The following is a 15,355-nucleotide window of genomic DNA, read 5'->3' as shown; positions in this document are numbered from 1 at the left end:
GTTAAAGGGTGACTGATACAGTGCAGTGTAGATTGGACCTCAGAGATGGCATTTAACATGCCTATCAGTATTGGATTTTGCTGCCCGTCAGTAAGATCACCTGTAACCCAGAGATAGCTGCAGGGTACGGGGAGAGCGCCGTGGAGCCCAGGTTCCGTCCCAGCAGAGGATTCATGGGAGTGCTACTGGGGGCATGCGTGGCACGCCAATAGGCCTCCAGGTACTCGGCCAAGTGTTCACAAGCATCTTCCAGCTGGTTCTCATCCAAAATGATATCAAACATTTCCTGCAAAGAAGCACAGGACATTTCTCATGCATTTGATGTTGTTTTTAAAGTTAAAGAACATTATACCTTTACCCAAACCATCACGACTCCTAAGGCACACTGCAGGGTTTTTTGGTGTTTGGTTTGTTATATTTGTAATAGGCATTATTGTAATAAAATGAAGAAGACAGAAACATGTGCATTATTAAATTATAGTTAAATACAATGCCCCATTACAATTACTGTAGTATTGCTAGTTTTACTGTAGTAGGTCATACACCAAATATGACACAACCCTAATGAAGGTATACTCGTATATGAATCTTTTGTTTGTTGTTGTTATTATTATAAGGGAATGTATTTTCGTATTTAAATCTTATACGTACCGGAGGGCACTGTGCTAGCTTGTCAGCGGCCACCAACTGGACATTCAGATGTTTGCTTTGGGATTTCCCTCTGGATTTTATCAATCTCTGCAGAACCTAGCAAAGGGGAATAATCACACAAACTGACAGGACTGCCGTGGGTTTGAAACAAGTGTGCCTGAGAACTGATACAGTGGGTGCCTTCCCCTGGGAATCCCTACAGAGCCAGGGGATCTAAGGAACAAGCAGAGCTATTCCCAAAGGGCACAAGAAGGGAGGAGCTGGGACTGGGTTACAATGGGGGATAACAGTTTAAAGAGAGGCTTGCATCTACATTGTCCTAATACTGCATTTCATTTCTTATCGTTTAATATCCCCACAGTGTGTGCTTTAAGATCCTTTACTGTTGTTTCTGCCGAGATCATTATTTTGCCATGTTTACTTACTAACGCTATTCCACCTGAAAAATGCTTCTGAAAAGACTCCTCAATAAGACAGATTTGGAACAAGTGAGGTGGCAAAGCAAATACATGTTTCGTGATTGACCTACTGGCTAACATGCTTTACCGCTTTGACTCTATAATCAGCCATGAAGAGTCTGCTTGTAGATGATGGAAAATGATGATGTTTTCCATTTACACTTTTCTTCTAAAGTGGAAGCCGTTTTCAAGTTTGCTCTAAATATGTTATTTATTCCAGTATGCAATAAGTTTACCTAACGTGAAAGTGTAGTAAATTGGTATACCTGCCCTTCACCTTTAAATTTGCAATTCCAGTTAAACTACAGGCTAGCGACTGTTACATAACTGCACTGCAGAGAGGGTTAACTGTTGTGTAACAATTATAACTGTTGGGAACTTACATATAGATCCACAGCTGAGCACAAAGCAAAAGGAAAAACAAACACAAAAACACAGACATGATATTTTGAAATGATCATAATTCTGTATAAAGAAAGTAAAGTGAGCTTTGTAACTCTATGCATACTGCATGAGGTCCTGGTCAAGGAAATCAAGCTATGCAGCAGTCACTGAAGCTGTCATTTCACAAATACACTTTAAGGTAGTTTATGCAGTCTCCGGGCTGATTTTTCTCTAACAATTCAGACAACATGCAGAGGTTTTATTCAATCATACTGTGAGTGTCAGTGCAGCAATGAAGACAAAAACCCTTAAAGACATTTTCAACGTGTTACTGAATGCAGTATACAGTAGAGCAGCAGGGCAAACTAACCAGAGTGATAAAAACAGATGTCAAATGATTCATCTACCAGAGTGATAAAAACAGATGTCAAATGATTCATCACATGTAGCAAAAGTCAGTGAGGAGCAATAGGACTGCATTTTCATTAGACTGCACAGAATCACACTGAACTTCAGACCGTCACTTTGTTAACAGTTAAACAGTTCTTAAGAATTTTACAATATACTGTCTTCAGGATTAAATACAAAAATTTTTCTTGAAATGTTGTATGATGAACTAGTGTAGTACTAACAGCCACAGCATAAAATACATTATTAAAGGACAGAGGCATATGCATTTTTCCTGACATTTAGATAAAGGCACGTACCTTTGGTGATGACACTTTGACATGGACGATAAGAGGTGCTAAAGATGTCTTGATAAGCTGTGCTGGGTGGTTTATGGTATCAGCATCCAGAACTACTAACTGGAGCGACCGTGCCAACTCGAAAATTCTTTCTATTTCACTCTGCACCTCAGCTACAAGGAAAGCAAAGACAGAAGCTTTATCACAGCAGGCGTTTCCAGAAATGTTTGATATCTAGTTTGACTGCAGAATATATGTTGCAGAGTGTTTGGAGTTCTGGATGTCTGCAAGCTACATTAGGAAAAAAAAATTAAAGAAATACAGTTTGCAAAGTTTTATGGAGTGTCACCACAGAGCAGGGGAATTACACAAAATCAACCTGCCAGGGTTTATTATCAATACAGTTTATATACTACAATATTTAGACAAGTAGGGGAATATAGACAGACACATGTAAGCTTGAGCCAGGTTCAGTAAAACACTTATCAGTTTCCACTTACCTAAACTAGACCTGGTGTTTGAGCGCTCAATGATGGCTCTCTTGCTGGGGTTATTGAGCACAGACCGCTTGGCGAGAGAAATGTCTGCAGTGACTCTTGTGATAGATATCCTAAAAAACAAGAACAAATTCAGACATGCTGCACACCTTAACTCAAGCTTCTTGATTTTGAAAGAGTTAGTGCTGTCCTGGTCTTTGTTCCAACCCTGTTCTAAATTGTTTAATTGAACTAATTAAACCTGCATCCAGACGCTGAAGCAGGTAATAATCTCATACTGGGGACTTGAAGGGTCGATTGCCCAATGTTAAATATTCTTCCTGTGCACCGTATTTTAAAACAAAGAATGTCTTTCTTTTTTGGAGAAGTTTACTTGGTATTGAGACACAAGATCATTCTTTTCACGGTTGGGATTAATAACCCATCCGCACCGCACTCGCTTGGCAGTGCAATGCTGTTAAAGGCAAACGGAAGCAGAAAGACAGGGCAGCTGACAAAGACTCCTGTCTGACAAGCATTGGAATACACAAACACTGGCACATGTAGAGGCAAATCCCATCCAAATAAGAGTCATCTCTTGTTAAATAATTTGCTGTACATGGCTTATTAGGTTATGTGCAGAATAGACAGATTCGTCTTTTTAATTATTAAAATGTACCTCTGCAATGCCCAAAGCATGTTAACTATGTGCATTGTGAAATGAATGTGGTCTGTGTGGTTAGGTTAGGGGGTGTCGGGTAGTGACTGCATGCTTTCCTATGCAAAGAAGTGTGAATTTAACCACGCTGTACACATATTCAGCACATACAGTATATATATATATATATATATATATATATATATATATATATATATATATATATATATATACACACACACACACACACATATATATGTGTTTCTCTTTTCTCTCACATAGACAAGCGATAGCATAAAGTGTCAGTTGCCTCACCTTCCATCAAACCTGTGCTTCAAGAAGTCAAAGAGAGCTTTCTGCATCATGTCTGTCACCTGGGTAGGGGTTCAAGGAGAGGTGGGAAAGAAGAGTTTTTCGCCAGGAAGAGAAAAAAGGAGAAAGTTAAGAAAAGAAAAAGGAAAGCAGCTACCTCTCCGACCAGCTCAGTGTCAGAGTCACACCCCAGGGTAATGAATCTTACCTTCAACTGAACTCTGTTTGTCACTGCTAGTTTTAATATATCATTTCTATATGCAGTCTGAAACATTAATAAACTCCTCCCAAATTAAACAATGTCATCTGTGTAATGACTCCATTCCTACTCCGTCCTGTTTATTAAGAGGTGCTGTAATTCCTGATACTAAAAACAGTAACAGACGCAAATGAAACGAATGGAAGCACAGGCAGTGAAGCCGAACAGCAAATGATTTCCTCTATTTCCCTGTGAAACTGCAGGTTGGCAGAACCAAAACAAAACAGCAAACAAATGTTTAGAGTTGGTGAACAGTGGCTGCGCCTCAAGCACTCCTGCTCTGATTTGAGTGCACATTAGTGGATAAAACATCAGAGGATTTTCCACTAATGAATGGTTAAATAAAGATTTACTGGCTCTATTTCAATGTCAAATGTGACTTCTGGCTCAATAGTGCTAAAACCATGCCGGTCTGCCGCGTAATAGAAAGTCATTGGATGGATTCATTGGCCCTGGACCCTCACTTCTGAGAACAAGTCTGGGCAGAGTATCTCTCCTGTGTGGCAGCAGCTACTAGACAATGCTATCTTACGTGCAAAAAAAAGAAAAGGAAAAAAAGATGAAATAAATAGGTTCAATCAAAAAATACTGCAATGCTTTATGATCCATGTAATTCAATGAAGCATCCAGACAGAGACACTACCCAGGCACACCACTGAATTAGTAAAAGAGTTAACAGTGTGCGTTCAAATTCCAGAATACCCATCTTCACCATGCTTCCGGAGAGACTGATTGAATGCTGCGGAGTAGAACACTGGTGTTATGGGTTTTTTTTATTGGATCTGCCCTTCGGCGACGGCGAGCAGAACAACTTTTCAGCTGGTGCCTTAAGTAGCTGTAGGAAGTGTGTCTGTGGCACAGTAAGAAGCATTTTGCCCTCAGAGCTAGAACTAATACCAGTGTGGGAGGCTGTATCACTCACCTCATATCCTTTCAATGATGGGCCGACCAGAACCACGGGCCTCATGGAGGGAACCACGTCATATGGAGGAACGTGCTCTGTCTGTAGCGGAATTGAAAGGTCAGCCGTTTCACGCATTTCCGAAGCTGCTCGAAAAAGGAGGCTGTACAAAAGGAGGCTCTTTCTTTTGTAAAGTGGCGTTATGGGTGCAAGCTATGAAGTATTAGTACTGTGCTCTGATGTCTCTTCAAAGGGCTTCTGGTTCTCAACCCCAGCTCAGAGACTCACCCCCTGAACTTGAAATTTGCATTACAGTGAAGCTATTGATGCTGATGGTCGCATGGCTGTGTGAGGAAGGCGCTCTTCCTAATGCAATGCACGTTTAATTCATAGTACGACTGTTATGATGAGTGACATCCAGAACATTAGCATAGCCACAAGGAATTGAGCAGTTGCTCAAACAGTTTCTTCTTAAAATGATTTTGAGGGGAACTCAAGTATCGTAAGGAAACTGACGGTTTGGATGATCAGATCCAACATGTCAGTGATTTATAAACCCTGTTGCATGCACCTCTTTGCCAAAATAAGAAGGTTTGCATTTTTCTTTTTTTTTTTTTTTTTTGCCTGACATATATATCCCTTGTACCTTAAAGGATTAATTACCATAAAATGACACCCACTGGCATGGCACTTACAAGTCTGTTGTGAACACATGTCATCATAAAGAAGGCCAGGGTCAAGTTTATTTCTGTCAAGAACAGTAGCACTAAAATCATAGCAGGCCACCTCTATGTCTGGTGTAAATGTAGCCAATGTTACCAAGCGGATCACAAGGAAACCCTTCGGTACGCTCACAAGCCTGTATATTAAGCCTACATCAGGATGAAGCGTAGAACCAAACTGTGTTTTAACATGTAAAATACAAATGAAAATACACTTACCACTTTCTGTTTCTGCTTTGCTGTAAAAACAAAAAAAAGAATATTGTTAAAAGATGAAAAGAAACAATAAACGCAGGAATATTATTATTAAAACATTAACAAATAGTTTTTGATAATGCTTTATATTACCCAGGTAATACTAAATATCACATTTAAAGAAATCCCTACAATAGTCATTTTAGAATCAAAATTGATTATTTTGCGGGGTCATTCAATTTAGCAAAATAAGCTTTGATTTAAAGTAGCTGTTGCATTCGGTTTCAGCAAATGCATTCATGTAACATTCGTTCGAGCACAGTTTCATATGTTGCTAAACTGGCATGCATGCATTTCAAATGTCAAAATAATCTTTTGGCATCCCTTTGGAATCTATTTTTAATAAAAAAGGGACCGTAACCTTGAATGAATGATTTTTTTCATCTCCTGATTTTGACTATTTAGTTATTTGGTTTCCTGATAACATTGGTGCCCACATTAGACATATTTTTAAGTGCCCCCAATTTAAATTTTGCCATATACTTTATGTGCATTTATTTTGTGTATAGTAAGAAACCCTTTCTTGAATTACTGGTGCTGATGGTGTGTTTTTTCTAGTCACTGTTGGAAGTGGGCGGGCGATAAAAAGCCATTCCAATCTATTGACAAGTTTAACTAGGAGCATTGCATTTTTTTGTATGAAACTGTTAATATTACTTCTCAGTCCCTCTCTGATAGCAATGCTGCACTTACAATCCACAAATAAGTGGCTCTTGCACTGCCACTTTATAATCACTAAACGAGGGGAGGATCAGAGCTGGTGAGAAGCAGCCGTATGAACAGGTAGGGGTATCATGTGACTAGGAGAGAGCTGGGATGGGAATGGGGAATGACCATGACAGAAAGGGACCTCAGTGTATCACGTTGCACAAGAATAACAGTTTACTTATAGAGTTACCCAATTTAGCGATTCGCCCCTTTTTACTGACATGAGCCTTGAGTCAAAAGAAACAGCAAGGTCCTTTTCTATGAGCTGAAATGGATGCCTGCTGACGTTGTCAATAGCATAGCAAAATGGCAAATGTATTTTAGAGTTTTGTTACTCACAACTCACGGCAACAAAGCTGTTGATTTGTGCCATATAAAAAACAGTACACTGTAAGTAGTGCAGTTGGTACAGTAAAGACTATAATACAGCAGTGACAGATAAACATTCAGATTCCCTAGCTGTGTTCAATAGTTATGGGAACATACCCAGGGCCGTAAAGGGTTAAAAGAGTCAAATATTTTAAACACTGGATCAAACATTGAAAGCTTTTGAAAAGGGCAGACATTTCTGAACTGTAACTGATACTGGCACATACAGTAGCACATTGTCAAAATAATTAAATTTGGGGATGTTCTGTTTATATGAAGTCAACCCACTGGGTATCTTTTTGGTAATTAAATGAAATTCTTGGTGTTGAACGGTTTTATGCTGAGTATACTTAACCCCGCTGCAGTTCATTCTGTCAGGATGGAGGTTTTGAATTGAATAGTTCCTGTGTGCTCACCACAGATTGTTGCTTGTTCTGGTCCTTACTAGTTTTGTTACACGCTGTTGTTTTTTTGACTGACCCTCTCTATTTTATCCACCAGCACCCTTTCAGTAATCTCACCTGCGGAGGGGGGTGTAGCTCTGAACGTGCCAGAGACCATCTCTCCTAGACTTGAAGAGGAATTTCCACTGGACTTACTAAAAAAAGGGACATTAGAAAAATAAAAGAGAACATTAATACGATATACAAGACACCATTAATATGAAACTGCTAAAGGGTTGTAATAAAAACAGTTTGCTTTTGCTTGGCACTGTTATCTTTTGCTTGAGCCATTCAAGCTTCAAGTTTGTTGTAAACCGGGCGCAGACAGGAAGGGGCAGTATCGAAATGACACTCAATAAGTCCGGTATTTATGCAGAAGTTCTAGTGAGCTGGTTGAAAATAAAAAATAAAAAGTGGGACATATTTTCATAGATGACCCCCGTCTGTAATTGAATGTACTTCTACTTGTTTTTAAAGGAATTACAGACTAAAGTGAGCACTTTGAAAGTAGTCCTATGCAATGTTACTATTGCATTTAAAACGCATGCCAGGGTTAAATCTGTACTGCCACTTTAGCTGCCATTGACTCATGTTTGAAAGATCGCACTCTCAGGGTCAGGTGTATAAATGAAGCAGCGTTGCATTGTTTTTCACATCTTTCTTGTTCTGCACATCAGGGGATTTTATGGCTAAGTCGTGCCGTGTTTCAATTTCTGAAGTTACTTTGAACGTGATGGCTAGACTGAAAGCAACATGACTGTGTTCTGAGCCTCAGAACTGGAGTTTGTATTGGGCTTCACAATGCTCTGTATCAAGGTTAGGAAAATCAAACACCATGCCGTGTAGTTCTCAGGTGTTTGGTGTTTTTCTGTCTTCAGCAATACGTAAAGGGAGGGTCCCTTTTTCAACTGCTTAAATGATGACAGGTTTAGATTTGTCAGCGTTTAGGTCAGTTAAATAACCCTTCATGCAATATTTTGGCATTAGGTGCAATCAAGTGGTACAAAAAGCATTAGTTGATGACTGCTTTGTCCAGCGGTGTTGTTTAGTGCTGCCGATCGTGCTTGTTCTAATAGATGAGTGTTACTCAATGTGACTTTTGAGGTAAAATTCTACTTAAAAAAAGTCCATGCAATGACAATAATTTTAGATTAAAGTGAAATCAAGTGTGAAATATTTTTCTAGGCTAATCATCCAAAAATAAATAAATACCAAGTGTTCTTGTCGTCGTCGTCCCCCCCCCCCCCCCCCCGTCAGACCGCTGTATTGTTAAACGATCAGAGTGAGGGATGTCAAGCATGGATTCAGCATCTTCTTTACACTGTCACCTGGTGACAGCTCAACAGTCCACAGAGGGACACAACTTTTAATCTTCACTTTTAAAAGGGCTGCAATCTAATCTGCTGGCCCTCCTTCGGTTTATTTAAAAAGGAAACAACATAGTGAGAAATGATCTAATGATCTGATCAAACAATTCAAGGCAACAGGAGGCAATGTATGGAAGGGTTTCCTGTGGGGGGTATTATGTAAGGGATAACCACCACCACACTGTGAAATGCACATCGAGGTACATTCTGTACAGACCACAACAGTAGCAGACCACAAACCAATAACTTTTTTTGGAATGGTCTGAGACTTACAGATGTCATTACATAATCACTGTACAGGATGTACAGTATTATAAAAATATTTGATATAATCTGAAAAAAACACATCATACATCTGCTTTTTATAGGAGCTCTAGCAAGCAAGTTGCAAATTATTATTACAATACAGAATTGAAACCTGGTCACACCCAATTCCAGAGAAATATAATCCAATTTTCACTTTTTATCTCCCAATAAAAAAGGATAGCAATAGCTTGTGTAATACTTAGCTTATTTGTAAACTGTCTAACACAGTCAACAAAATATCCCATCTGAAAGAAACGCTGTGACTAAATGTGATCATGTAAATACAGTGATAGCAGCTGTACAGCTATAAGAAGTGCTGTAGCTAGACAGTACGTTCCAAAGTCTTGTTTTCAGGCTCCTCTCTTACCCGTGGAAGCGCCCCCTTTTCTGTTCCTGCTGGATTCGGATGTTCTCCAGTTTGAGGGGGCTTGGTATAAATCCAATCTCACAGCCCTCCTTCACCAGGCGTCCTATCCACCAGTCATTGTTGTACTTCTGTGTTTGGAAATAACCACACTAGAGGGGTTAGAGGGGTTCCAGTTTAAACAACAAAGCACAGTTCTGAATGTTTAACACTTGGCTGACATTTAAACTGTAAGCAATGTGTACTCTCAATTAGCAGAAATGTAGGAACCCAGTCCTACGTTAGCACTTATACTTCTGTGTGTGTGGTAGTGCTAATTTCGTAACGTGCTTTGTTCTTGTCCACCATGGAGTTTAAAACGATCAAAAGATACAACTACTGCATCAATATTAAATCAATAGTCTAAAGTTAGAATAAAATAGAATATCAAACTCTTTCACTCAACCTGTCAAGAGACACAGCAGGAGATAAGAAAACGCAAGCGGGTGGATGTGTCTTCCTTGTATATTCTTCTGCCCTGAGTGTGTTTCCCCTTGTCTGAGTGCAACTTCAACACGCTTTGTGTTCTGCAAATAATGCAGCTTTCCTCCACTGCTATGGCATTTTTAAGACTAGCTCTTTCCTGTGCTGTAATTTTAGGCAGATTCGGGAACATCTGTCTCTCAGTGTTTCTGTATTTTTGGACGGTTTGTGTAAGGGAGGGGTGGGGTATGGATTTTTGGCTTTTTTACTAAACTAAACATTGTAGATCTTTTAGGAATTTGCAGGACCAACAGCTGTGTTAGAAAGAAAGAAAGAAAGAAAGAAAGAAAGAAAGAAAGAAAGAAAGAAAGAAAGAAAGAAAGAAAGAAAGGCACATCAAAGAAGAAGGAGGTTTCACAGTGCTGGTGAAAATGTACTACTATAATGTACCTCTTTAATGTGTAGAAAGTCCTTGGCATCGAAGGAAATGCCAGTGCCTGCTACCGGTACATCCTCGTCCAGGGCGCCGCAGTAACTCACATTGGTCTTCACTGCGAACGCTACCGCCTTGGCCTAAGAAAAGAGCACACTAGAAAATATAAGAAGGCCTCCATTACCTTGTGGTCTCTTCAGACAGGAGGCTGTGAAAGTGAGCAGCACAAAGTGGGCAGGGTAGTGCAGGTACTGTAGGGGCTGGGAGCTCTCACCTTGGCCCTTTCCAACTGCAGTGCCGCCTGCTGCTCTCGCTCCTGCCCGACTCCCTCCCGGTCCTCTTCCAGAGAGACATCGGAATCAGACGGCCTGCTAGTGTAGGAGTCTGCTGAACCCTGGCAGGTCGACATCACACAGCAAGCAATTAACAATCACAAAAAGACGAGTTTTTCAAAATCCATCCATTCATACCTGCTTGACCTTCATCATCACTCCCGCTGCCAGCAATAGCCTCTTTTCACTAGTCGAACTGCAGCAAAGAATATAGCCAATCTACTGAACCCTAGACAGGTCGCCCAGCCCGGCTATAGTCACCAGCAGGGGTCTCTGAAGTGAGAGAAGGTGAATTATCCTAGACTGATTACCTCCCTAATCCACGCGAGAGTGAATGCCAATGCAGCTCTCCCTGTGGGCCCATGCAACAGAGCACAAACAAAGCGATTTACAATCAAGCAGCTGCTGTGAAGTTGTCTAGCATGACTGGTGAAAAAACAAGATGTACAGAAAATGTGCTTCAAGTGGACCCAGCCTCACACAGGCCCCTCTGCAGAGACTGGAGCTGCACTGAGCATTACTGGGACACTGTAGGAGGCTCTTGCCCTTCTTTTGCTTTTTCACAGCCAATTTGGAGTTTTTTGCATACTGCGCGTCTGAATTTTAACTAGGTACTTAAACACAGCATTAAGTATAAAAAAGGGACAACTAACTCAAGCGTTGTCTATGAAAAAAAGCATAAAGAGCCTAATATAGTAAGCTCTTGTAACGGCGCCACTTTCTCTGAAAGAAAAAAGGGCCAACACAGCCTCACATGGAAATAGGATCAAAGCAGCACTGATTAAAGCAGGCCTTTTGAAGCTCTGCACCGCCCTACAAGTGAACTGTTAAAATAACCAAACAAGAGCCCGTAAAACAGTGCCAAAGTAAATATCGCGTTCGAGAATGGGACAGTTCCTTACACTTAACACAATACAGCAAAGACTTTCTCAGCTGGCTTTGTAACCACTTTATAATACAAATACACTGTACAAGGGTGCTTTACATAAACTACTGGGCACTGGACACAGTGTGGTCACTCATTAATGTTTCAAGAATACCGCTTTACTCTTAGCAATAAAAAGAAACTAAACATCTAGTTGGGAAGGGCCTGGCAGCAAATGTAGGGATAATTATTAATGACTAAGGGAGCCCAAACCTAATAAATTAATTGATGAATAGAATTCATTCATTCACTCATTCATTTTAACTTTATTTTTTTCATTTTTTAACTCCAGGGGTTTTGTTGCAATTTAGCAACCAGCTCACTGTCACTCAAAGTGAAATGTTTCCTTCCACTTCTTAAAGGAGTAATGATAGCCAAACCTTTGAAAATCCTTTGCTTACACTTGACACAAATTGTACACTGTGCTTACCTTACTCAAAACCTAACCCATATACAGCTATGGCACTGTACGGGTCTACCAGCTAAAATCTCAGTTTACTTATACTGCACATTCTATAACTTGACATGAACAAAGAAACCTTCGAATGAACTCAAAGGGCATATTTGTTATGCTAATAATTATTAGAATTCAGGAATGCATTTGAATAGATTATACCTCTGTGTAGTACAACATGCCTGCTCTGTAACTTCATAGACCTATTATAATGTGAGCTGGTTTACAGTGCTGCTGCTAGCATCTTCCTCCACACTGCTTGTTAAACAGACGCCATTTAACTACGCTGGAAGAGAAAGCAGGCTCTGAATATGAACGGGACAGCGGGGCTGCATCTCTTGTTTATGTCAGCGGAACATGGTTAGTTGTCAGGAGTATTTCTCTAATCTGCCATTGAATTTTTGAACTGGGTGTTTTAACCTTCATCTGCCCCCCTGGGTATTGTTCTACCCCAGGAGTGTATATGTATTACCCTACTATTCCAGGTTTTTTTTAATTAGATGCCCTCAGTACTCTAGTCTATGGTGGCTCTTTGAGGACATGGAACAAAATTAAAAAAAAAAATGTGTTAAGTCTAGATCCTGAGAATTTGTCTTTCGACATAACAGTTTTGACAAGTCAAGATTCAAAGATAAAATGATCTCATGATCTTGACATCACACATTTCTGTGTATTTTTGTTATGTATTTATTCACCGTTCGTACTGAGACACCCTATTAGTCACCCTTTCAATCCTACATGTTTATATTCTCTAGCTGGGCTTTTGTGTGACTAACTTTAGAAGCCAGGTGTAGCATTGGAAATTGTGGTTTTTTTATTTCTGAACAATCAAAAAAACATTTACTGTAGATGAACAATTAAAAATTAAACTTAAAATGTAACATCAAAAACACCAGTACAATTAGATAGCAATAATAATAATAATAATATGTTTGATATGTTCAGGTATATAATATGCGGCAAACAGATTATTATTATGTATTTATTTTTAAAACGAAAGCCATGCTTTATGATGAGAGACATTGACCATGATCATGAAATCAAAACTTCTCAAAAAGTAAAAAGTTGATTAATTTGTGTCTCTGGTTTACAGACATAGAAAATAAATATAAAACAGAAAAATCATACAGTCTGTGCCATTGTGTGAATCTTTACAAAAGCATCACAAAACATCCTGTAACTTTTCAAACAGTGTCACAGTTTATTCACTTCTGTGCATTGAATATTTTAGCAAAAAAAAGGCTCTTTTATCAACTGCCAACTACTCCCTTGTTGAACTCTTTTGGGAAAATATCCTGTTAGCCTTCCAAAAAGGGACACATTCAAAAGGGACTTTTATTTAAGAAGATAAGAAAGAGGAGATTTATGAACGAGGTGGCCTTTTGTTCCATCTAAGCTTGTCAGGTTCCTAGCAGCTGATTCATCTCAGAACTTTGTCAAGTTGGGTCTTAAAGGAATCAAGTGTTTCTGCTTCATCAACGTCATACCGCAGGTAGTCCATTCCATACACACACCACTCTCTCTGTTAAAAAGTGTCTCCTTCCCTCTCTCCTAAGTCTATCTCCACTTAATTTCCAACTGTGGCCTCTGGTCCTAGTTTCATGGTTGCTCTTGAAGTAATGGTTCAGGTTGACTAGGTCAACTCTTTTTAAGATTTCAAAGACTTCAGTCAGGCACCCCCCCCCCCCCCCATTCTTCTTTGCTCCAGGACCTTTGAGACATGAGATTGATAGGGGAAGCTGGTGAATTGACTTTGGTAGCAAGTTGATTAATAAACAGTAAGAAATAAGGACAGTACTATACTGTAAAATGTTATGGGGGTTCATTAATGCAATAGTTCTGATTAAAGTCTCGCTGATTAGTAGCCCAGTATTGATGATTCAGAAGTAGCACATCAATCAATACAAAACATTTTAAATACAAATGATCTTTCGATAAGTTTAACACCTTTCTGAGCTTCCCCACAGCACTTTGTTTGAATTTGATTTTACCAGTGGGTAAAAAATGTGCACGGAAGATCTGTGCTACTTTTAACAAGAATTAAAATAGAAAATAAACAAAATAGCTGTAGTCTGTAAAACCGCTTTGTCCTCTTCTGGCTCTGCTTTGTAATATTTCTTCAATATATTTCACCAGGCACAAGCCGTAAATGTAATTCGGGAATGTTACAGAAATGATGGGGAGGGTGCAAGTTCAAAGCTGTTTGTTCCTGTAGACTATAGCACGCAAAACATTGTAACAATCTGCAGTGTAGCACGTTCTACAGCTTTAAGACTCGCCATTTAGTTTTACTGTAGTTGGCTTGAACGAGGAGGTCATCAGAATTGACACACGATGGCTTTGGGTGTTTGTGGTTTTCGATTATGTGAAGCATTAGTTTACAGTAATCACTATGACCTAATTCTTTATGATACATGGGGGTGGACCAGGAATCATGTGTGGATCCACCTTCCAAGTCTCATTGCTCTCAGTTTGTTTTTCGACAGCAGCACACTCTGTACATAACTTGTACTAGATATAATCTGGTTTGAATAATCACACAAGTTATCTGATTGAACTCAATCCAAATGTGAAGCCTTAATCCGGCAGAATGTGCTCATGTCCATATGAGGGAACGTCTGTCAGTATCTTCAGCTAGGAGTCCTGGACAATGTCATTAGTCAAGACCATATCGGAGAGCAGCCACACCACCCCCTGAGATTCTTTCATCACTCCACACTTCCACTGTCACGTGACCACTGTTACATAAAGCACACCAAAGTCAGACAAGATAAGGATGCCAGGCTGCAGTATGTGAGATGACATCAGACTCCACAGTGAGTCATTCTGTAAGTGACTCCCAGTTCAGTGACTAGCATGCTTTCAGAAACAGTGGGAGGGAGAGGGCAAATATAAACGTGAAATAAAGCAGCCCTTTCATCACCACATTTCAATTAGGACACCTGATCATTCGTTTACTCTACCGTGCTTCTGTTTTTTGCTTTTTATATATTTTCTTTAGATATCTGCAGATTTTGTTTTTTCAGTTCAAAATTCTTACTGTGTCCTTTAACTATGTCAGCTCTTTGGTCACAAAACACTGGAATTTTTCTAAGAAGGGACACCACTACCAATGGACTGCAGTGTACCCAGAGTCCCAATTACAGCACATTAAAATGAAATGGCGTAGCATTGTGGTTTATGAGTCCTTTAGTACAGCTAACCATCCCACAATACAGTAATCACATTTCTGATATAATTTCCTGTTATTGAAAAACAATCTTTGTCACAAGCAGTCGGGACTCTAAACAAAACCTCAACCCATAACCCAGGTCAGAGTGTCTGAACGTTGAGAATGTTGTTCTTCATGGATGTTGATGCCATGCACAGCTAGGTGGATCTCTCCCCAGGGAATGAAAGGATGCCAGTCACCCAATAAATACCGCAGGCT

At 39.7% G+C, this 15,355-nt stretch overlaps 1 protein-coding gene across 3 annotated transcripts in view; it reads right to left on the bottom strand.

Moving 5' to 3' along the window:
* LOC121323228 (voltage-dependent L-type calcium channel subunit beta-4-like) overlaps positions 1-15,355 on the bottom strand; it is a 42,795-nt gene that overhangs the window by 6,344 nt on the left and 21,096 nt on the right. For 2 of the 3 annotated variants that reach the window (XM_041264148.1, XM_041264150.1), the window contains 11 exons: positions 10,489-10,608; positions 10,232-10,354; positions 9,323-9,450; positions 7,361-7,437; positions 5,727-5,746; positions 4,807-4,887; positions 3,629-3,687; positions 2,680-2,789; positions 2,201-2,352; positions 652-747; positions 101-286 (listed from right to left, as the gene is read on the bottom strand). In XM_041264148.1, the coding sequence (XP_041120082.1) occupies positions 101-286; positions 652-747; positions 2,201-2,352; positions 2,680-2,789; positions 3,629-3,687; positions 4,807-4,887; positions 5,727-5,746; positions 7,361-7,437; positions 9,323-9,450; positions 10,232-10,354; positions 10,489-10,608 (1,152 nt within the window). The remainder of the gene's footprint in view (positions 1-100; positions 287-651; positions 748-2,200; positions 2,353-2,679; positions 2,790-3,628; positions 3,688-4,806; positions 4,888-5,726; positions 5,747-7,360; positions 7,438-9,322; positions 9,451-10,231; positions 10,355-10,488; positions 10,609-15,355) is intronic. The other variant, XM_041264149.1, reaches the window with a different exon arrangement.

This window comes from Polyodon spathula, chromosome 11, assembly GCF_017654505.1.
Source record: "Polyodon spathula isolate WHYD16114869_AA chromosome 11, ASM1765450v1, whole genome shotgun sequence".
NCBI classification, from domain to species: domain Eukaryota; kingdom Metazoa; phylum Chordata; class Actinopteri; order Acipenseriformes; family Polyodontidae; genus Polyodon; species Polyodon spathula.
This window is presented reverse-complemented; position numbering and strand designations above follow the sequence as displayed.